We start from the raw sequence: 24806 nt of genomic DNA, 5'->3' as shown, positions 1-24806 counted from the left end.
ATAGGTGACTGTTTTCACTGTTCCCATACTTCTCTACAATATTAGTGAAGTATGTTAAACGTAATTCTGAATTTCCTGCTATTCACTCCACATGCCTCTGCCTGCTCCTAAAATGACCCTAGCCTGTTATTTGACAACGCCACTGCCTGCTGCCTAAACTGACCTTACCTCTGCCTGTTTTGGAACTGGCCCTGGCCTGTTATTCGACCACAACTCTGCCTGCCGCCTAAACTGACCATATCTCTGCCTGCTCTGGAACTGAACCTGGCTTGTTTATTGACAATGCCTGTGCTTGCCGTCTAAACTGCCAACCATGTTTCTGCCTGCCATCTGAACTGACCTCGGCCTGTTAATTGATCAAGTTTTTTGCACGTTGCTTGGACTGATCTTCTGCCCTGCTACTGTAGTAGTAGGATTAAAAATAACACAGGGGTCTCACATATGTGAGGGACTTCAGAATAATTTTTCAGAGTGGAGAAAACTAAGTTTTTGGTTTTCTCTGAGCTTTAAAAATCCCGGAATAGGGTCTGTTATTCTGGAGGCTTCGAAGAGATGGGTTTGACGAAGCGTCTACCCCTGTGCCCAGGCCTAACCTGAGCGAGGCCCTAAGCCTGATGTTTCTTCCTGCTGCCAACTTACTGTCAACATGCCTGCCGCATGAACTGACCACACCTCTGCCTGCTACCTGTACCATGGACCATGTTCCTGCCTACTACCAGGTAATATATTTTGGCTGTGCTGACCATGTCTCTGCCTTGACAATTCCTTTGGCTGCTGCTGACCACATCTCTTCCTGCTGCCTGGACCAATGGTTTGGCTGTGCTGATGATATCTCTGCCTGCTTCCTATACTGACTATGGACGATAATACTGTTTGCTGCCTGGACAATTGTTTTTAATGTTGCTGACCACGTCCCTGCCTGCTGCCTGGACCAATGCTTTCCTCTGTGGACAAATGCACTACTAAAACCACAGGTAATCTTTTGCTTACCATTTTCTCTGCAGAATGTAATTTAGGGTGTAATTCTTGGTATGTACATGCTATGTGTTAGAAATATGAAGGGCCTTCAAAAATTATATGTTGTCTGGATATTAGATGTGTAATTTATGTCCCTAGAACACCTGACGATGCTACCTGGATGTCTGGCCTCTGTATGCGACCAGGCTGTTAAAAAGTTTCACACATGTGCTATTGCATATGCAGGACGGGTAGCAGAATGTATTTTTGGGTATTTTTTTTTTTTTTTGTTATTTACATGCTGTGTGTTTAGAAATATCTTATAAATAGACAACTTTGTTTAAAAAAAATATACGTTTTCATTTTCTTTCTACATATTCCTAAAACTTGTGGAAAAAAACAACATTTTCAAAAGATCATTATTCCTCATAGAATATATGTTGGGTTGTTTGCTTCTCAAAATGGGGTCATTTTGTGGGCAATTCCATTGTCCTGGTGCTTCAAAAGTGTAATAGGTAGTCAAGATATTAAATGTGTAATTTATGTCCCTAGAACACCTGATAGTGCTCATTGCATGTTGGGCCTCTCTAAGTGGTCAGGCTGTGGAAAAGTCTCACATGTGGTATTGCCATACTCAGGAGGAAGAGCAGAATGTATTTTGGGGTGTATTTTGTGGTATTTACATGTTTATATGTTATAAATATCTTACAAAATGGACAACTTTGCGTAAAAAAATTTTTTTTAAATTTTTTTCCACATTTTCTGAAAACTTGTGGAAAAAAACGACATGTTCAAAAGACTCATTATGCCTCATAAAAAAATACGTTGCGGTGTTTACTTTCTAAAACTGGGTCATTTTGTGGGTGCTTCCTCTGTCCTGGTGCTCCAGGGCCTTCAAAAGTGTGATAGGTTGTCAGCAAATTAGATGTGCAATTTTTGCCCCTAGAACGCCTAAAGGTGCTACTTGGATGTTGGGCCTCTGTATATGGCCAGGCCGTGGATAAGTCTCACACATTTGGTATTGCCATACTCAGGAGAGGTAGCAGAATGTATTTTGGGTTATTTATTTGTATTTACGTGCTATATATTAGAAATATCTTATAAATGGACAACTTTGTGTAAAAAAAAAAAAATACGTTTTCATTTTCTTCCCGCATATTCTGAAAACTTTGGGAAATAATCGACATGTTCAAAAGACTGATTATGCCTCATGGAATATACGTTGGGGTGTTTGCTTCTCAAAATGGGGTAATTTTGTTGGTAATTCCATTGTCTTGGTGCATCAGGGACTTCAAAATTGTAATAGGTAGTCAAGATATTAGATGTGTAATTTATGTCCCTAGAACACCTGATGGGGCTCCTTGCATGTTGGGCCTCTCTATGTGGTCAGGCTGTGGAAAAGTCTCACACATTTGGTATCATTATATTCAGGAGGAGTAGCAGAAAGTATTTTGTGGTGTAGTTGCAAGTATGCCTGTGCTGTGTGTGTGAAAAATAACTTGTTAATATGACAATTTTGTGGGGCGAAAAAAAAAAAAATCGTAATTTTCCAAGGAATTGTGGGAAAACATTTCAACTTCAAAAAACTCACCATGCCTCTTACTAAATACTTTGGAATGTCTACTTTCCAAACAGGGGTCATTTAGGGGGTATTTGTACTGTCCTGACTTGTTAGGGCCTCAGGAAATGAGATAGGCATCAGGGGTGGTCAGGTGTCATCAATTTTCAATGATTGGTACCATAGCTTGTAGACTATAGCTTTCAAACCGACCAAATAATATGCACTGATTTGTGTTTTTTTTTTTTTTTTTCACGAAAGAAATGTAGCAGTATAAATTTTGGTATAAAGAAAAATTACTCTGTAAAATTGTATAACAGAAACTAAAAAAAACACATTTTTTTTTTTCAAAATTTTTGGTGGTTTTTCGTTTATAATGCAAAAAATAAAACACCCAGTGGTGATTAAATACCACCAAAAGAAAGCTCTATTTGTGTGAAAAAAAGACAAAATTTTATATGGGTACAGTGTTGCATGACTGAGTAATTGCCATTCAAAGTGCGACAGCACTGAAAGCTGAAAATTGGCCTGAGACGGAAGGGGGTATAAGTGCCCGGTAGGCAAGTGGTTAAACATGTCCAGTAAAAAATTTTTAAAAATCAAATTTCATCATAAATTTAGGCCAAAATGTATTCTGCGACATGTATTTGCTAAAAAAAAAAATCCCAATACGTGTTAACTAATTGGTTTATGTGAAAGTTATAGCGTTTACAAATGGCGGTATATGTACTGGGATTTTTCTTTTATTATTTACTAGTAATGGTGGTGATCAGCAACTTATAGCGGGACTGCGGTGGGCATTCTGACACTGGGGGGAACTGACTTGATGTCACTGACATCCCCAGTGACACCAATACAGTGATCAGTGCTAAAAAAAAAATCACTGACACTGTACTAATGGCACTGGGCAGGAAGGGGTTATCACCGGGCCGGGACCTGGTGATTAACAGCCCCCTACCTGGAAATGCAAAATCACATATATACGTGATTTTGCACACCCGTGCCACCCTGTAGCAGTATTTCTGCTATAGGGCAGTTGGGAAGCGGTTAAGGCAACAAAACATATTTCTTATTTTATTTTCGATATAGTAAGTAAGTAGCACAGGTACAGGACTCAGGAGGGTAGGAAATTAGAATAGGCAAGCAGCAGGGCAGCAGACAGCAGTGTGCTACCTGGACAAATGACACCTCACCGGCATGACAAGTCCCCTCCTGAGTCACAGTGAACAGTCTCTTCCCACACCAGGTAGTCCCTTCAGTCCACTACAGTCCAAACCGCACTGACAGTCTTGCATCCCGGCTTGGCTTGCCTTGCTCTTGTCCCGCAGACCTGCACAGGAGGCTCCGGCTGCTCTGCTCGGCTCCCTGGCAGCATGAGTTTTTTATTATTATTATACAGAATTTATATAGCGCCAACAGTTTGCTCAGCGCTTTACAATATAACGGGAGGCAATACAGCAACAATACAGTTCAATACAAGAGGGATAAGAGGGCCTGATCCTGGGAGCTTACAATCTAGGAGGGAGGGGCTAGTGGTACAAAAGGTAGTAACTGTGGGGGATGGACTGGTTGGAAGAGTAGAAGATTCCATTATTAGCTGAGGGCAGGATAGTCTTCCCTGAAGAGAGAGGTTTTCAGAGATCGCCTAAAAGTGAGCAGAGTAGGCGATAGTCTGATAAATTGGGGTAGAGAGTTCCAGAGGATGGGGGAATCTCTGGAGAAGTCCTGGAGAAGAGCATGGGAGAAGGAGACAAGGGAGCTAGAGAGTAGGAGGTTGTGCGAGGAGAGGAGAGTACGGTTTGGATGAAGTTTGGTGATGTAATTTGGGGCAGAGCTAAAAATGGTTTTATATGTTAATGTTTTGAATTTTATCCGTTGGGCAACGGGAAGCCAGTGGAGGGATTGGCAGAGAGGGGTGGCAGATACAGAACGGTTAGTAAGGTGGATGAGTCTGGCAGTAGCATTCATGATAGACTGAAGAGGGGATAGCCTGCGATGAGGTAGGCCAATGAGGAGGGAGTTACAATAGTCATTAAGGGAGTGAATAAGTTGCTTAGTGATTTCCAAGGTTAGGATCGGACGTATCTTGGAGATGTTGTGGAGGTGAAGTCTACAAGATTTGAACAGTGATTGGATTTGGGGCTGAAAGGAAAGATGGGAGTCTAGGATTACACCTAGCACCCTGGCATGAGGGGAGAGACTGATGGTTGTATTATTGATCTTGATGGTGAAGTCAGGGGAGGGGGCATGGGCTGGGGGGAATACTAAGAGCTCAGTTTTGGAAAGATTGAGTTTGAAGAAGTGGAGTGACATCCATGCTGATATGTCACTTTGTAGGTTAGTAATGCAAGAGGAGATCACATGACACGGTTAAGCACCACCTCCACCAGACCCGAACCCCACTGGCGCACTGTAGCAGGTACTCAGATGGTCTCAGCAGGACTGTGCATGGGCAGAGCCAAGCATCACAGCCATATTTTTAACTGGCCACCTTTTCCTGTCACTGGCATTTACTGGCAGGAGAAAAGTGCTCATTTTTACTGGCTGCCGGTAAAAATACTGACGTTGGCAACATTGAGTGAAACCCTCTTTCCTGCTTAAGTTGGACCTGTCATCATGTTAAAGTTTTGGGAAGTAGACACTTTTTTCATACAGAAATGCTGACCTATGAGTATTAACTCTTTGGCCAATTCCTGATGAATCGGCTAAAATTTAAGCTGTAGTCGGCACTGTCGGCTGAACCCAGGGAAACAAACTTTGACTTTAGAATCAAAGGAAACAGGTGGAGAACTGTAGACCGGACAGTGACTGCATCCAATCAGATGCAGTCACTGTGCAGGTACACAACAGCTCACAGCGGTGATTCATGCTGTTTTGTGTGATTTGGAGAATACTTTGATTTCTCTCTCTTTTTTTTCCCTTTTGTATTGTGGCAGTAAGAAATTGTGTGTAATCAAACACAGAGCTTGACTATAGTCTTTCATGTACTTTGCTTTGAACATGATGAGGTAACCTTTTGTGTTAATGGTGCCTTCCTTTCTCCGTTACAGCTGACACCAGGGGGAAAAGCTGAAGTAGCCTGTGTTAGTGTGGGGGACTGGTTGTTACAGATTGATGGAGAGAGCACCACAAATATGACGCACATCGAGGCCCAGAATAAGATCCGAGCCTGCAGCAACAAGCTGGGTTTAGTTCTGAGCAGGTAATGAACAACTGATTGGTAATAACTATCCACAGACGGCAGCAGTCCTTTTCATTGAATAAGAGTTTGGATGCTAGAACTGAATAAAATGACACTTGTTTTCTCTCTGCAGGTTCTCACTGGGATTGAGTAATCAGCCAAAGGTAAGTTTCTTTCATGGTTACACAGGAAGATGAATGGTGTGTGGGTGTTGTATGCATTACTGAAGGAGAGGGAGATAAGAGGAGGAGCGGAGTCTGTGGTTGTCTTGGATGTGGCTATTTATATCCATTTTTATCTGTGTATTTGTATCTGTCCTTGCGTCCTTCCTATTAGTAGAACTTCAATCTGTCTGCTTTTTCTCTATTGGTGATCTTAAATGTATACACAATGAACCTTTCTCCTGTCCCCTTCACTTTATACTGTGGCCCTTTGCCTCTGGCTGTGGCTAGCCTGGCACCAAACTGCTTGCTGACGTGCCTGCTTTCCCTCCTCTACTGCATTCCTGGAGCTGCATGTGCTCTTCAGGGTAAACACAGCCTGGTTTATTCTAAGCTGCTAGAATGCCTTCGGTGATCTCATGGGAACACAACACTTGAGGAAGATGAATTATCACTAACATATTAAGTGTACTTGGTGCTAACCCAGTTCCTGAAAAATATTCCACATGCAATCACAGATAGCTGAAATTATAATTTAGTGCTGAGGGAGTTTAGCGTAGAAACTCTGACCTCCTTCATAGATTATTAAAGTATAACTATGGCCATACCATAAAATCACATATTTGATGTGAGCTGCCTATACCAGTAAGGATTCATGGCTGTCCATGACTGCACACCAATCAGAACCGCTTATTTATTTGCCAGGTATTTATGTTCAGTTGGGACAGGAACCATGCACAAATCATGTAAAGGAGTAATTACAGAAGAGCGGATCTGAAAGCAAGCTTGTTTGCATCCAGAGCTGCTCATTTGTCCCAATCTACAGGTAATTCCTCCATGTGCAATTACATTTGGACAACTGCAGAGCCTCTCAGCCTGCCATTGATTTGTATAGACTGAGCGTCCACAGCTGAAAGTAAACACCTGGCTGTACACTACAGAAATATGCTGATCTGAGTGGTGTGCAGCTGTGAATAGCAAAATGAATGAGCCCCAACACTCTTTTGTTTTTCTAATTACCCATTATAAACTTTGTAAATAACTGTTCCAACCAGTAGAACCATCACATGGGCACTTCATTTGAAAGGATATCACACTTCTATTTGCAGTAAAAATACTGCATTATTGTTCTCTTTGCTGCTGTTGTAGCTGCGTAGAGGTCGACACCATTGATAATTCTGCCTGGCTCAAACCACATCTCTTTAGATTGAAAGTACATTGCTCTATCTGCAGGAGTGTAGGGAGATGATGTAAAAGCGTAGTGTATTTCCTCCCACCCCCTCCAGCTTGGTCTAGTAGTGTGCATAAGAAATTCAGCTAATTCAACCATTTAATAATTTACATTTTATATCATGTTGTTTAAAAAACTAACTTGCATTGAAAATGTCTGTTTATCACTTGAAGGAAAAATGTAGAGGCTTAAAGTTTAGTCTGTAAAATAGTGGAGCAATCAATGGATATACTGTATATACAAGGTGATGCATATCAACCAGATAAGTCTCTGATTTGACTACAACGTACAATAAACAGAAACCTGATTGTTTCCTCCGTTTGCTGCAATTTGCAGATCATAATTGCCCATTGCACTCTTTTGGGGCTAGATTTGGCCTTCTCTTTCAATATTCTTTATACAGTATCTCACAAAAGTGAGTACACCCCTCACATTTTTGTAAATATTTTATTATATCTTTTCATTTGACAACACTGAAGAAATGACACTTTGCCACAATGTAATGTAGTGAGTGTACAGCTTGTATAACAGTGTAAACTTGCTGTCCCCTCAAAATAACTCAACACACAGCCATTAATGTCTAAACCGCTGGCAACAAAAATGAGTACACCCCTAAGTGAAAATGTCCAAATTGGGCCCAAAGTGTCAATATTTTGTGTGGCCACCACTATTTTCCTCCACTCACTTAACCCTCTTGGGCATGGAGTTCACCAGAGCTTCATAGGTTGCCACTGGAGTCCTCTTCCACTCCTCCATGATGACATCATGGAGCTGGTGGATGTTAGAGACCTTGCGCTCCTCCACCTTCCTTTTGAGGATGCCCCATAGATGCTCAATAGGTTTAGGTCTGAAGACATGCTTAGCCAGTCCATCACCTTTACCCTCAGCTTCTTTAGCAAGGCAGTGGTCATCTTGGAGGTGTGATTGGGGTTGTTATCATGTTGGAATACTGCCCTGCGACCCATCTCCGAAGGGAGGGGATCGTGCTCTGCTTCAGTACGTCACAGTACATGTTGGCATTCATGGTTCCCTCAATGAACTGTAGCTTCCCAGTGCCGGCAGCACTCATGCAGCCCCAGACCATGACACTCCCACCACCATACTAATAAGTTTATCTTGGTCTCATCAGACCACAGGACATGGTTCCAGTAATCCATGTCCTTAGTCTGCTTGTCTTCAGCAAACTGTTTGCGGGCTTTCTTGTGCATCATCTTTAGAAGAGGCATCCTTCCGGGACGACAGCCATGCAGACCAATTTGATGCAGTGTGTGGAGTATGGTCTGAGCACTGACAGGCTGACCCCCCACCCCTTCAACCTCTGCAGCAATGCTGGGAGCACTTGTACATCTAATTCCCAAAGACAACCTCTGGATAGAACGCTGAGCATGTGCACTCAACTTCTTTGGTCGACCATGGTGAGGCCTGTTCTGAGTGGAACCTGTCCTGTTGAACCGCTGTATGGTCTTGGCCACTGTGCTGCTGCTCAGTTTCAGGGTCTTGGCAAGCTTCTTATAGCCTAGGCCATCTTTATGTAGAGCAGCAATTTTTTTTTCATATCCTCAGAGAGTTCTTTGCCATGAGGTGCCATGTTGAACTTCCAGTGACCAGTATGAGAGAGTGAGAGCGATAACACCAAATTTAACATACCTGCTCCCCCTTCACACCTGAGACCTTGTAACACGAATGAGTCACATGATATCGGGGAGGAAAATGGCTAATTGGGCCCAATTTGGACATTTTCACTTAGGGGTGTACTCACTTTTGTTGCCCACGGTTTAGACATTAATGGCTGTGTTGAGTTATTTTGAGGGGACAGCAAATTTACACTTTTCTACAAGCTGTACACTCACTACTTTACATTGTAGCAAAGTGTCATTTCTTCAGTGTTGTCACATGAAAAGATATAATAAAATATTTACAAAAATGTGAGGGGTGTATTCACTTACGTGAGATACTGTATATCAGTTTACAGGGATGGGACAAACCATTTAACACAGCCAGGGATACCTACAATGATCAGCTTTTATTTATGTATATAAAACCCTTAGCCCAAAAGCAAAAAAAAATGGTTACTGTAACTAATAATAAAGTGTGAGCTGGAGTTTGGCTTCAATTTGTTAGTGTATTTAATCTCCTAGTACATTTACCACTCCCCTCCCCCAAGACTGACAATGCTGCTGTCTACTGTGCTCCTTTGTTCCGAGTGAGGGAACTCTAATACAGGAGATCTGTTACTGGACAGATCAACCAGGTGAAAACAGAGGGGAAAAGAGCCTAAAAAAGAAAACTATTGCAGCCACCACATCTAATGATTGGTAAGCTGCAACATATTACATGTTTGGTTTTGGGTTTAATACCACTTTTAAGGAAGCTTATAAAGTACAACATAAACATAGCACAATCGTTGTTCTACTGGTTGACAGTTATGTTTCTAAAGCAATATGTGTTATAAGTTGGCATTTGTTTTTCATAAATTACTTGTCTTCTCCCTTTTTTGTATCTCAATGCTGCTGGTCTCCTCCATTACTTCATAGGGTTGCCATAAAACTATTAATATAAATTAATAATTACAAAAAAAATCTTTATTTTTGCAGCATCTTAAATCATATACCTCTCCTCTCTTAACACATTGTCCTGGAGTTTAATTTTAAGCTTTTTGGAGTGAAAACGGGCTGTGATGAGGCATAAAATTAGCAGTGTTTACAACATAAAGAAGCAGATGCACACCATGTTTGATGCACCTGCTGAAATTTTAATGGTGGAACAAATATATCCCTAGTTGACTGCTAAATGACAGTTGCTATGATGAGCCTTTGCATAGTTGTGAATTTATATGACAATGAGAACAAAATGGTGATACCATGACAACATGATTGCTAAATTGGCAACAATTAACAATATCAGGGAAAGTTTCAATTAGACTGAGTATGTGACTTTAGAAAGTAGTGTAAACATTATAGGTCAGTGTGTGAAAGTCCCAGGAACAGGGAGGTTTATTCTCCCTGTTCCCTCTTTCTTTTTTTCTGATATCAGCAGAACCAATATTGACAGGTTTATAGTTCAGATTTTGTTACTTCAAAGCTATGTCCAAAATATGATTGGTTGGTTTGGATGACTGCAGTTTGTACTATTTTATTAAATGGTTCCATTTTGTCTGACAAATATTACTTACGAACATGAAATAAAGAAATCTAAAGGTAGAAATTAGATAAGGTTTTAATTTATCACATTTTAACAATTTCATTACTGCGGTAAGAGATCACATCACAGCGACATCCCACATTTGCTAGAGTACATTCCATACATACAGTATATGGCAATTCAGGGTGGATTTGGGGGTGTTCTTTAAAGGTCTTTGACCTATTCCATTTTTAGAGATCTTTGACCTATTCCATTTTTAGAGATCTTTGACCTTTTCCATTTTGTCACTCTAAGATCCTGTAAGAATAGACATCTCTGGCCATTGCTCAGAATACGTTCTGATAGATAATATAGTTCAATGGCATAAAGAAAATCCTTACATTGCCATAAGCTGATTTTCGCTTGAAACACATTTTTGCTTTTATATAACACCTGAAATGATCGAAGTCCGTTGTTATACACTTTGCATAATGGGCTTAAAGTGACTTTCTAGGATGTCCTAGTGATGTCATTATTCCTCTTTAAATGTATGTGCACTTTCCCTTTGATTTTCCTATTTGATATGTGTTCCTGCATGTTTAACTTGCATTGCTGCATGCATTAAAACCGTGTCTGTCCTCCTTTCTTTCTGTTAACATTTTCACCATTCCTAAAGAAATTAGTGTGAGTGATGGTGGGAGGGGTGGGGCACAGAATGCACAGTATGGCTGCATGATGCTTGGTTTGTCCCCTTGTCTTCTTCCAAAGGGTGTGCTTACTCCTGATACCCAAGGCGTGAAGTATAATTTTGCACCGAGCACAGCTCTCAACAAAACCGCCCGGCCGTTTGGTGCCGGGACACCACCCCCAGACAACTCTCGGCCAGCTCAGGTCACCAAGGCAGTGACTTACAACCCCCCTCCACCGTCCTATACCAACAACCAAACATCCCGAGCCCAGCATCAGAACGGGTATGTGAATGCCTTTTGGCAGTGAGTCTTTAGAACTGTATACAGCACACACTATTGTTTTCTTGTCTGTTTAGGAAGATTTGTTACAAGAAACAAATTATATTGTTATTAAATGGAAAAGCAAGACTAAATTGATATTGTAGCACCTAACAGTACCTGTTGGCAGTGACAGCAGGAAGTTTGTGTACTAGCTTCATAAATGTCACATCTACCATTGACCTATATATTTCACATTGGCTGGAAACAATATAATGGTTTTAGGAGGCTTTATATAGTTTGTGTTATGTGATCCTTAAATTTAATAGACTAAGTTATAGCTATGTGTTAAAGTTATATTCCATAGTAGAGTCTAAGATTAAATATTATATATACTATTGTTTTGTTAGAAAATCTAGAGTGGCCTTATGATTTTATGTTGTCTGATATACAGTCATGGCCGAAATTGTTGGCACCCTTGATATTTTTCCTGAAAATCAAGTATTTCACACAAAAAAGGTATTGCATTAACACATGTTTTGCTATACACATGTTTATTCCCTTTGTATGTATTGGAACAAATATAAAACAGAGGCAGAAAAGCAAATATGACATAATGTCACACAAAACCCCAAAAATGGGCTGGACAAAAGTATTGGCACCCTTAACTTAATATTTGGTTGCACACCCTTTGGAAAACATAACTGAAATCAGTCGCTTCCTATAACCATCAATAAGCTTCTGACACCTCTCACCCGGAATTTTGGACCACTCTTCCTTTGCAAACAGCTCCAGGTCTCTCTTATTGGAAGGACACCTTTTCCCAACAGCAATTTTAAGATCTCTCCACAGGTGTTCAATGGGATTTAGATCTGGGCTCATTGCTGGCCACTTCAGAACTCTCCAGCGCTTCTTTGCCATCCATTTCTGAGTGCTTTTTGACGTATGTTTGGGGTCATTGTCCTGCTGGAAGACCCAGGATCTTGGACGCAAACCCAGCTTTCTGACACTGGGCCCTACAGTGCGACCCAAAATCCTTTGGTAATCCTCAGATTTCATGATGCCTTGCACACAGTCAAGGCACCCAGTGCCAGAGGCAGCAAAACAACCCCAAAACATCATTGAACCTCCACCATATTTTACCGTAGGTACTGTGTTTTGTTCTTTGTAGGCCTCATTCCGTTTTCGGTAAACAGTAGAATGATGTGCTTTACCGAAAAGCTCTATCTTGGTCTCATCTGTCCACAAGACGTTTTCCCAGAAGGCTTTTGGCTTACTCAAGTACATTTTGGCAAACTGTAGTCTTGCTTTTTTATGTCTCTGTGTCAGCAGTGGGGTCCTCCTGGGTCTCCTGCCATAGCGTTTCATTTCATTTAAATGTCGACGGATAGTTCGCGCTGACACTGATGCTCCCTGAGCCTGCAGGACAGCTTGAATGTCTTTGGAACATGTTTGGGGCTGCTTATCCACCATCCGGACTATTCTGCGTTGCAATCTTTCATCAATTTTCCTCATCCGTCCACGACCAGGGAGATTAGCTACAGTGCCATGGGTTGCAAACTTCTTGATAATGTTGCGCACTGTGGACAAAGGCAAATCTAGTTCTCTGGAGATGGACTTGTAACCTTGAGATTGTTGATATTTTGCCACAATTTTGGTTCTCAGGTCCTCAGACAGTTCTCGTCTCCTCTTTCTGTTGTCCATGCTTAGTGTGGCACAGACAGACACACAATGCAAAGGTTAAGTGAACGTCTCTCCTTTTTATCTGCTTTCAGGTGTGATTTCTATATTGCCCACACCTGTTACTTGCCCCAGGTGAGTTTACAGGAGCATCACATGCTTGTAACATTCTTATTTATCCGCAGTTGTGAAAGGGTGCCAATACTTTTGTCCAGCCCATTTTTGGAGGTTTGTGTGACATTATGTCGAATTTGCTTTCTTTCCTCCCTTTTTTTGTTTTGTCCCAATACACACAAAGGGAATAAACATGTGTATAGCAAAACATGTGTTAATGCAATACGTTTCGTGAGAAATACATGATTTCCTGGAGAAATATCAAGGGTGCCAACAATTTCGGCCATGACTGTATTTTACCTAAAGTAGAAGTCTAGTTATAACTTTTTTCAGTTATGGATTAAGTAGGGAAGGATCACTTTTCTTGTCTTTGTGGTAAGAAAATTACATTTCCCGAAAATTAGGGTAATCCCACCTCATGGCTTTCCTTGGCAATTCCATTGTATGTTTTCTCCTCTCTTGTTCTGTTGAGGACAGTCAGCAATGGGGTTTCCCCTCACTTTCTCACCAGAACAATGTGTGAATACATCTCCACACTGAGGTTACAGAAAACAGCAAAAACAGGTTCTAAGCTTTTCCCCTCTCTGTCCAAAACTAAAACAACTATAGCTTTCCTTTTTAAATATGTCTTTAATACATGATATTGTAAATACATTCTTTAAATCAATAATTGATGTTTGATTGGTAGAGGGATATGTCCAGAAATTGCATTTATGATTGTCATAATATTACACGGGGATACAGACAACACCACTGTGACCGAAGTAACTTGAGTAACTCGCATCACTCACATTTGGATTACTGCCTGTGAAACTGTTGTGTAATGATAGATAGTAGACAACTGGCTATGTTTTGGTATTTATTATTTAGCTGATTGAATTGGCATTTAAAATTGGATGAATATTTTAAAATGTATGGTTCATTCCATTCAAGGACAGGTTGAGTATGGAGGGACCGTAGGTACCCTCATACATTTTACATTGTTTGATAGTTCCCTTACTTATTTCTGTAACACTCTTGGAAATAGGAACATATGGATTTTTCTTGAGCAGAATTTCTCGAATTTGCCCTAATGCTTCAGAAGCAGTGTTTTGTGGAGCTCCTGGTTCAAGCTGTGATAGATTTACATGACTTCCAAGGAGGAAGTCCACATAATATGCTAGGAGGATACTTCAACATCATCTGATCATACTTGAAGGGGATTTCATACAGTTAGACTGATTTATAAACAGTAATAATAACAGTTGCTATAGACAACCTTGGGAACGACACGTATGAAAATTTTGTTGGTTTTGAAAGTCCACAGAGCTGGCAATGAATGCTAAGTAGAGTTGGGTAGTATACCTTTAATTCATGGTGGCCTTACTGTGGGAGAAGTAATGGAAAAAATATGAAGACTGTGTAAGGGGACACATAAGTCATTTTGAAGAGTTGTTGCCACCTATATCCTCCTAATTCCTGCTCTGAAACTTGACTGCAGCTTGCATTCAGGTGCATTTAATTTGACTTTTGAGATGCTTTTGAAATCCGTTCTTTCACAAGTGCTTTTGATCTCCATGTAATCCTCTTCCCAGCTCCTAATGCTGGCCATACATGGTTAGAAAATCATTTGAAAAAAAAAGGTCAGATTTATAAAGATCTGTCAAAAGTGCATGCGATAATGCCATTGTATCAAACATTTTCCCCCAATCGTCAACATATTATCATTCAATAACTACATAAATGGCACATTTTTTGTTGATTGGTGGAAATTATGTAAAGTTTTTTTACCTTTGTGAACCCTCCCACTCGCCAACTGTATTTAACCCCTTTCCTCCAGTGCCTCCAGGCCCTTTAAGAGATTTCAGATGTCGGGAGGCGGGCACTTCAGTCACGTGACTGCTGCTATTGGCTGTCACAACAGTCACATGATTGGAAAGCTTCTGATTGCAAGTAGAGATTAGGAGCTTTCCATTACCCGCCGCTGGAAGCACACTGTTGGCACAGTATTGTTTACATTTTGGTATGCATACATGCAGCCTCTTGGCATTGAGGCCCACCCACCGAGAGGTTACATATATGTGTACAGCTGGCAGAGAGGTTAAAACAAAGATCTTTCTTTTCGTTACTTGTATTTCTGGGGTTACAATCTAACACGCATGCATTTGTACTTTTTTTCGCACAGATTTCGATCAATTGCACTACAAATGTATAGAAAATTGTTTTTGTTTTGTTTTTTTTTTGGCTCAAAAAATCCAACATGATGGTTCTTTTTTTTGCCATAAACGTTTTGAACGACGAACGATCGAGTGTATCGAACACTTTTTCAAATGATTTTCTAACCATGTATGTCCAGCATAAGTTGCACCATGCTGCTTTTGTACTCCAGCTGACTTCTATGTAGAGAAATGCAGTGCCCATGCACACAAGCCCATAATGTACAAAATACTCCATTCTTGAACTCCTTTCCCTCTTCGTAAAATCCCCTAGGCTACGTCAGTGATCATTTGGTAATAATTTGTTTTTTTGTTAGGTAGTTATTCATCGGGAAGGTATTGGGATGCCTTAAAGAATGTTTTGTTTATTTATTTCAGGTACTTGTATAGCGCTGTCAATTTACGCAGTGCTTTACACATATATATTGAACATTCACATCAGTCCCTAACTCTCAAGGGGCGTACAATCTAAGGTCCCTAACTTACATTCATACATACACATATTAGGGCCAATTTAGACAGGATCCAATTAACCTACCAGCATGTCTTTGGAGTGTGGGAGGAAACCGGAGTACCCAGAGGAAACCCCCGCAAGCACAGGGAGAACATGCAAACTCCATGCAGGAGGCGCCATGGTCGGGAATCAAACCCATGACCCATTTACTGCAAGGCAGACGTGCTAACCACTAAGCCACTGTTTAGTGGATCATTTAAGATTTCTTATACTTAGTAAAATGGTGCCACATATTACTGGTTGTGGGAAGTTCACCTGACATGTTCTACACAGTATATGTGCATGTTACATGGAAAAAAAACCTTCCAATTGTCTGATCTTTTGAAATCAAAAGGTCACATAAAAAAAGATTATCTATAGGCTTCACCCAGACTCCTCTGGATTCATGTCAGTTTGTTTCTGCTCTGACTCAGGGTAAAAGAATGTTATCAAATGCCATTTGTGGGGTTTACTAAATCCTGTGTGGAATAAAGAGCAACAAGGCATTAGTACCAGACAAATGTCAGTAGGACCACTTCTACTGATTTGCATGTGCTGCCAAAGTCAGGTTCTCGTGTATGATGTAGTTACACACCGCATATGCTGCAGGAACAAACTATGAGCATTGCAGCACAACTTACTGGCTCATTGTACTGCTTCTCCCCCTCCCAGTCTATGCTCTGCTGTACAGGGGATTGTATGAGGCTGATACCAGGTCAAATTCAGGTACTTAAACTGCTTGCATTAAAAAAAAGAAAACTTTTAATGTATTAATGAGTTTAATGTATTATGAGCTTAAATAATTAGTGTCTTTAACTTTGCCTGGAGTTCTGCTCTATGTAGTAACTTTCTAATGAAAACATACAGATTATTTGTGCTATAAACCTGTGACTGGGAATGGCTTAGCCATCGAGGCTGCACAATTGTCAGTTTAACCAAAAGAAAACCTGAAGTCTGCTTTCATTCAGTCAGCTTTTAATTCATTGATGATGACACATACGATACATGACAAATGTAATACATATGCTAGTCTGCTGGGCATTCTGGCTGCAACAACTCATAAGTTACCATAATCATCTGCACAGCTTGTCGGTTTTAAACCAAACCAGATCTACTCTAACATAATGGAAACACAAGAGGAAATGGAATACATATCAGCATTGCAGTGTTATGAAGCTCAGCCAAAGTATTTCATTCATTTGTGTCATATCTAGCCTGCCACACTTCTGGTGCAGCTGATCAGCCATCTATTTCTACTGGCCCCTCTGGTATAAGTGATACAATAAGCAGAACTGGGAGTTCCTGTAGAATTAGGAAATCACTTATACTAAAAGTGACCCTGTCACCATGGCTCGCAGTGGGAGGTGCAGAATACCTGTGGCAGCAACAGAGTTCTAGGACATGAGCCTCTTAAGGCCTCATTCACATAGGCATACCTATCTGTACGCCCATGTGGAGGGCTGTCTTTTGGAAGTCCCATTTGTGTCTGTTGGGATGCAGCAGCTGCATGGACACAGCTGCTGGTTCCAATTTTGCAGCATAAGGGTAAATATTGAGCTGCTCTGTTACGGGGCTGGTGTGTTGTGTGTTTTTTTTTTTTTTCTTGGAGTGTGGTGATGGGGTCACTTGAAGTGTTACTAAACCCACAACAGTAAAATCAATGTATATATGCAGTAAAACATGCTAGTTCTACTCACTGTGGAATCTAAGGGGTTAATCCTCTGCATTGTGTAAAAAGTCTGTTTGATCCTGACTTCTCTGATCCTCCCCTTCTTTCAGTGCCCCCCTCTTATCTCCTGATATCTCATGTGGAGTCACTCTGCATAGTTTGGTGCATATTGCTAGAAAGGTTTTTTTTTTTTTTTTCTTGGAAGAGTGCATGTGATCAGCACAGGGCCAATCAGCACTGTCCAGACAGAGGTCAGGGGTTCTGCATCCTCCTAGAGCAAAATAAAAATGCCTCCTACAAGCTTTAACCAGTGCTCAGCTGGACACTGATTGAAGTCACAAGACTGCTCTAACTGCTGATGAGAGAGTATTTAGCAGTTTATATTTGCTAAAATAATTGCCAATTTCCATGTTCTGTGTACTGTGGGAGACCAGATATAGTGAATGTGGGGTCCTGGGTTTAGTAACACTTCAAACTGCTCTACACTCTTGTTGAGTTCTATGTTTGATAACGTCTTAAGAACTGATCACCGTTTGTTTCCTATCTCCAGCTTTAGGGTGGCCATGTACATGCAGATCTTATAACCTGCCCATTGCAGTCTGATTGTACAATCTCTGTAATGTTCCCTTTAAATGTACCAAAACTATATTATATTCGCACGTACCTGAAGAATCCATTCAGTTTGTAAACTGTCAGACAGACGCTTGTGCACATAGATGTTGGTAGATCTAAAGAAGATTTTACAATAGGATGGTAACCCTTGCTAGTATTCCCAAGAAAAACAAATAGTGAGACATCTCATTATTCTCATACCTTCAAAACTTTTTCTGGTTAACCCCAGCATCATTTGTTTAGTTTTTTAGGAAGGTAAGGTCTTTACAGAATTAAATGGAGACATTCTGAAGACAAATGCTGACTCAGCGGGTGTATTTAGTCAAGGAATGAGATCACTGTCTGGCTGTCAGGTTATCTGTACACTGGAATCCTGATTGCCTCACACCACTTCTCATGTTAGTACTCCAGTGCTGAGACCGTAGCAAATGATTAGCATATCTCCAGCAAGCTGTAAACAGCCCAGAATAAGTTATGGATACATCTGGATATGATTAGTAATTATCAGTCCCATAAGACTTCTCTTTTATCTAAACCAGTTCTTTCTTGGGCGTTGTTTTGAAATTGGGGGCAGGCAACACTGTTTCCACAAGTGAATCTACACTCAAATGTTGATTTAAAGCTGTATGAACAGTTTTGCTGATTTTAATAAAAAGTAAGAGTAATAGAAGGGATGAGATAATCTTCTTTCCTAAAGAAAATGTTGCACCAGGCTCCCTCCAGTTCCAGTCACATGACCAGAAGTTTAGGAATTTGTTCATATGATTACTTCTAAAAGGAGTCCAGATTCGATAAGCCCCTCATCCTTCAGAGGTCACATGACCAAACGCTTAGGCCAGTGCTAAACCTAGCTGGGAAGCTAGCCTAAGAGTTATTGTCTCTGCTGCCCCTAACAAACAATAAAATGCGTTCTCAGATGTTCTACTTGGTCATTTTTCATTTTCTAATCCAAAAAATTTATTTTGTGAAGGAGCTGTCAAATATGGGCGCAGCGTTGAGTAAACCGTGAGCTGTCCAGTGCAATGTTTGCACTTCATTGTAAATATACCCCTCTGCTTGTGTTATCCATGTTCACATGGAAAGTGCATTAGAGTGAACTGAACTGTACAGCAAACCTGTACTTTATACATTCAAGGCAAAGTAATAGGTTTTCTTCAATTCCCCTCTTCCCAGCAGCGTATACTTACTTCCCTCCGCTCCATTCAGCACCAGGAGACAAGGAAATACCCAGTACTTCTGTAATCCACTCCATGTGACTGCGTTGCTCCATTCGGCTTGGTCGCATGGGAGAGTCCATAGACCTCTGTAAGCTAGGACGCCGGTGACCTATAGCTTACAGACTTGCATTTTGTCCAGAACAATTGGATCGAGCAACAGGGGAGAGAAAGGAAGGTATGTGTATGCAAAGCATATGCATCCTGTGAATATAACTCACAACATTGCAGAAAACCATGGAAAAGGTTTGATCCATGGTGTACCACTTCTTAATTGTGAAACTAATGTTGCTCAGAGTTAGTGTATCTAAAGCAAGAAGGTTTTGTTTTTTTGGTTAATAATGTTTTTTTTGGATGTAATGGTTAGAACCTCGATCAGGTTTTTATTGTTTTATGTGTCCCCACTAAGTAGGTTCATCCTCTCTATTTATCATGGTGACCAATAATGCCAAGACTTCAAACGAGGGAGAATTCAAAATTAGTTTTGTGACCTGAACACCAACAAAAAGAACACCTGTTACAGTGACAGATGTGTTAGAGGGGAGTTCTCTGGACAGGAAATATCCCCAGTTGGGGGTGGGGGGTTAAACATACTTGGCTTTAAACATACTTTACCTTAAAGCTGAACTGCAGGAATGATCCGTATTGCATATGTACTTTGGGCCAGCGTGACATTACTACCCCCATTCTCTGCATCTCATGTAATAAAAAAAAATCTTGTGTTCATTAAAAAAAATATAAGGTGTTCTGTTAATGGTAGTGGTGCTAGCAAGCAACCCCCTTGTGTTCTGTGTGCAGAGAGGTAGACTATTACTACAATGATTTTCAGCTTCTCCAGCAGTTCATCAGGTACGAGATATGCCTACTTGCATTGTACCACAGTGCACTAATGTACATATGCAATACTGATAATTCCTGGAATTCAGCTTTAAAGTGGCTGTAAACCTCAGACATGTAATATGAATAAAGTACCTCTTTTATAGTGTGTGCTTGTCTCAATCAAGTGTACTTAGCGTCATTTCTGTCGCCTCATTCCTCTGATATAAGCATGACTTCTGATGAGTTTTCCTGACACCAAGAGAAAAATGGTGACAGGGGAGGGACCGCCAGCAGATTGGCCTCCTCAACTCTGTTCCTGTGAGCTGTGTAAAGGAGGGTGTGCCCCTTCCCTCCTATCACCTCTCAGATCTCTGCTTGCTGATTGTAATTTCAGCTCCTGCTTTTTAGAGCTGGGAGATCCTCTGTATATTCTGCACTTTGAACAGATGTAGAGGAAAGGTAGGGGAAAGGAGGCATAGATAAACAGGTACAATTTATGTAGGAGGATTTGTTTCATCTCTGTGTTTCATCTGAAGCCAGTCACTTCACTGGGCATATGTAATGGTTTACAGGGACTTTAATGATCCTGTGTGCAGGAAGGTAGTTCCCACAGAAGCTCTATTTGAGATATGAAATGTTAGTACCAGATAATATACGTGGTGCAGAGTAAAAGAGGCACTTTGCTTAACAGATGTGTATATTGAGTTCTAAAATAAAATGTTAACAGTAGCGGTAGTTAGCCAAGCAACAATTTTTAGGATTCCACCTCTGGCCACTGGGTGGCACTGTTTACCCACTGGACTAGGACAGAGTAGCACTTGTATGCTCTGCTGAAATGATTAGCAACCTCTCAGCTGCAGTTACAATTTTTTTTTTGCATTGTGCATTGGACCTAAAGGCAGGAGTCATGATTTTCATTTTTTTTTGTTTGTGCAGATGGAAAATATTTTTACCTAAAAATGAATTTAAGGTTCTCTTTCAAAAACCAAGGATCTGCAAGTAGTTCTAAGGCCCCTGATATCTGTAGATGTATTATTGCCAGCAGAAGGATTGGTGTACTAAAATGGGGGATATTAAAGTGTCATTGTTTTTATGTTTTTATTATCACTCAAGATTTGTTATAGTTACCTTTTGAATTGTTGATGTTTCAGTTAGCAGTAGTTTTTTTTGTTTTGTTACAATTTCCTTTTTGTTTGCCATTTTGGTGGTATTTTTATTTGTTGCGTTACTTTAAAAATTGTCCACATCTACCTATTTTGCATTCCATGACTGTTTTCATAGAGTGCTACCATGTGGGAGAGAAGCCGCGGCTCTGGACATGCAGCGCAGTGTAGTGTGCTGTCAGGAGGGCTGTGGACTGAACAGATGCTGATGTTTTTAGGTACTAAGCATCCTGTATCCTAGTAACCAGACGGAGCAGTGCTGAGTGTGACCATTGTGAGACTGTCACAGACCAGCTGCAGACGACTTAGAAATACATGTTGTACAGATCCCTGCATGATGCAGAGTGACTGTGTACGTGTCAAACAGTCCTGATATTTTCACATCACGATTACCCGTCATTTTAGGATCTGGCTCTTTCATTTAGTACTCTTTTATTTGCTGATTCTTTCCCTCTTCTGTTTCATTCTGTGCTATTTTTCCAGTCAAGTATTTTTGATTGACTAGTTTAAATTCAATTGAGAGCTCATTGCACCCGTCAACTGAATGTTCTGCATGCAGATTATCTACTTTTTCAGATTTTATATATATGTGAAAGCTTGTTCACAGAAGTGATCCACAGGGGTGTTCCTATAAATATTGCTGGCTTCCGGTTTATATTAATTGTAAGTTTATTGAAGAGAGCAGAAGAAAGGGCGATAATGATTTCTTGAGATTATAACAATACATGAGAAGTAAATGCTCGCTGTGGCTAAATAACTATATAGTGTGAGAAAATGATTAGACACCTATGCAATTTTTTATGTGAATTAAATGCCTCAATGTGGTGCCACTGGCAATAGGACTAGTGTTTTCACATTATCACTCATCTTTACTGAGCCCTGCTTCGTAGCAGAGAAAGTGTTTACGGTGCCGGTGGGCAGGAAGCGCAAGCCAAAAAGATAATAGGGTTGATATACTAAAATCATATAGGCTGTTCACTTTATAAGGGCAGTTGCACTTTGCAATAGGAAATTTTACCACATTCAACAAAATTCAATCGCGTGCAAGGAAAATAAAATCAGGAATTTTTGCTCGCACATGATTGGGTGATGGAGTCAGCAGAGCATCACTTCATTTGCTAAGCTCTGGGGATAATTCCCTTGCAAAGTGCAACTTCCGTTTGCAAAGTAAACAGCCTATTTGCCTTTTGTAAATCAATCCCAGTATATCAAAGCAGCTTATAGAATTTTGCCTTACTTTCCAAATCCTAGGACGAATGCAGCCTTGTAGAATTAAAGCATATTTCCATAGCTGGCCTGCTGGGAGTGACATTTAAAGATTTAGATCTCGTGGTGCTAGATGGAGGTAATCAGATAGGACCGAGCTAACGGGTTTCAGTGTTTGAGGTATATGTAAATCCAGTCACTAAAGTTGCATATACATTTTAATATAACCTCAAAGGGGATTTTTAATGTTTTTAAATCTGCAGCTTTCAGTAAAAATATTGTCTGGTGATTCTGCCAGTATGGTCCTTGTTCAAGTTGTTCCTGGGAAGGGTACCAACCAGGAAGCGTGGCTAATAGAGTGCACAGTATAGCAGCTCATTTACCTCAGTCCTCACTACATGTTCAGCCCTGTGTCCCCCGCGCCACACAGCATTACTGGTCGTTATGGTGCAGGCAGTCGCTTGCACTGCAACAACCAGTGATGCTGTGCAGCCAAGGCGCTTGCATCCTAGCAACCAGGGACTTTGTGTGGCCCTGTCAGTGGCATCCTAGCAGCTGATGATGCCTTGCATGGGTTTTTCATGATCCATTGTTGTCATGTGGAAGTGGGAATCCATTCAGCAGTTGCTAGAGTGAATGCATATAACAGCAGTGGTTATATGCAAAAAAGGAGGAAAATATAAATTCTGTTCCTATTTTACTGCATGTATAGGCTATTATGTTAAACATGGTTACACTTTTCACTTCTGGGGTTTTCCAAAGGTAAATATAATGTCTTATGAATTTTTCAAGGAGGTGGAGAGTTCTCTATATTGAATTACCAGAAATCATGCTGCATCAATTTATGTCACTAGGTGGCACTAATAATTATTACTCCTTCCTGTTTCTGTCCTCTTAGTCCCAGTGTCCCACACATCTTCATAACATTCTGTTTACTTGATGTGTTCCTTGCATATTCAACATACTTTATTTTATATGACATCATGTGTTCTTGAACATGCACAACCCAATGTGCGTCATAGAGAACGTAAGGTGAGTTGACACCCATAATGCCCAGAGTGTTGATGACAGGTGTCTGTTAACACATTGGAAGCTGTCTTGTTTACTGTGGGAGTTGCACTGAAATTGGAAGCAGAGGCTCCTGTACCCCTCCTCTGTATGTTCTTAGCAGAGTATTAGGGGTGGGGTACTGCACTGCAACCTCCTGCCAGAGCCTTACTAGGGCTGGAGTAATCTGACCTGTAGCTATATTGAGGCTGACAGCATAAAGGATCAGTGACAGAAGCTCTGCACGTATTGGAGCTCTTCACATCTTCCTTCAGTTCAGGCAGGTATTTCAGGGCTTTTCTAACAGTTTCTTGGTCTCTGTGTGTGATACAATATCATTGTTAGATGTCCATAGGTCATGTTTACCAATTATATTATGTGGAACATGGGGTGAGGGTAGGATAATCCTATTGTAAAATGAATCAATGAATCAGATTCTTTTAATCGGAATGGTCTGTACATGTTCTTCTGTGACCGTTGCACATATTTAATATCTGATTTGAAATTCATAGAGGAGGGGTATACTACACAGCACATTCTTCACACAGCTCTTCAGTTCTTGGAGAGAATACATCTTATGGTGGTGTGTGCTGGTGAGGGGTGGAGATCAGCATTTGCTTTACCAGACTGTGACCAATGGTCCAGGATTCACAGGAAATGGCACTTCATCTATGTAAATATGTACAACCAGGAGTAAGCACATATTTGTGAGTGTTGCACTGAATGAATCCACTTTTCTTTGTGCACTTCAATGGTTTGCTTTTCTTCAATCAATAATTGTAAATCATCAAATGTAGAAATTGATTGAGATTGCACTGTTTAGGGTTTATATAGATATTGCATTGTGGCAGATGTATGCTGATATATTATAATTGTGGATACTCAAGAAGACTCCTGGACAAGGAGAAAGAATTGTTTTCTGCAGCAACCAGCGATACACTTGATTTCATCTTCTCATAAGCACCACTAAAAAAACAACACATAAGTGCTAGCACTCGTTTGGCTATAAGACATAATGCACTGATGTGGTCATTTTAAAAAAGGTTACAATGTATGGAAAACCTGTATCTATCTATCTATCTATCTATCTATCTATCTATCTATCTATCTATCTATCTATCTATCATCCATCTTTTATCATCTGTCAGCCTGATTATAAAGATCTAGATCGGAAAAGATGTGCAAACTAGATTTTCCTTCTTTTTAACCTATTTGTCTTTTTTTCCTCCCTTCCTTTTCCTCTCCTTTTTTTTTTTTTTTTTTTTTTCTTGCAGGTGGAGAACATAGAAAAGTCAGTAAGCATTGCTTATTGTTGTGTCTCTACTAATATATGTGTGTGTGTTCACTTTTATGAGCCTTTGCACCTAATACATTTTGTCTGCATGTTGACAAAGACAATTGCTGCTGGGATCAGGGATGTCATTGGAAGTAGTGGCAGT

The 24806-nt window shown here is 40.5% G+C and overlaps 1 protein-coding gene across 2 annotated transcripts in view; it reads left to right on the top strand.

Annotated features, from left to right (window-relative positions):
- Nucleotides 1-24806, top strand: part of PDLIM7 (PDZ and LIM domain 7) — a 164701-nt gene that overhangs the window by 71233 nt on the left and 68662 nt on the right. For both annotated transcript variants that reach the window (XM_089671137.1, XM_089671136.1), the window contains exons 3-5: nucleotides 5566-5717; nucleotides 5830-5860; nucleotides 10977-11179. In XM_089671137.1, coding sequence (XP_089527263.1) covers nucleotides 5566-5717; nucleotides 5830-5860; nucleotides 10977-11179 — 386 coding nt within the window. The remainder of the gene's footprint in view (nucleotides 1-5565; nucleotides 5718-5829; nucleotides 5861-10976; nucleotides 11180-24806) is intronic.

The sequence above is a fragment of the Staurois parvus genome, unplaced genomic scaffold (genome assembly GCF_062004578.1).
Source record: "Staurois parvus isolate SC_StPar_1 unplaced genomic scaffold, SC_StPar_1.0 ptg000099l, whole genome shotgun sequence".
NCBI lineage: Eukaryota > Metazoa > Chordata > Amphibia > Anura > Ranidae > Staurois > Staurois parvus.
This window is presented reverse-complemented; position numbering and strand designations above follow the sequence as displayed.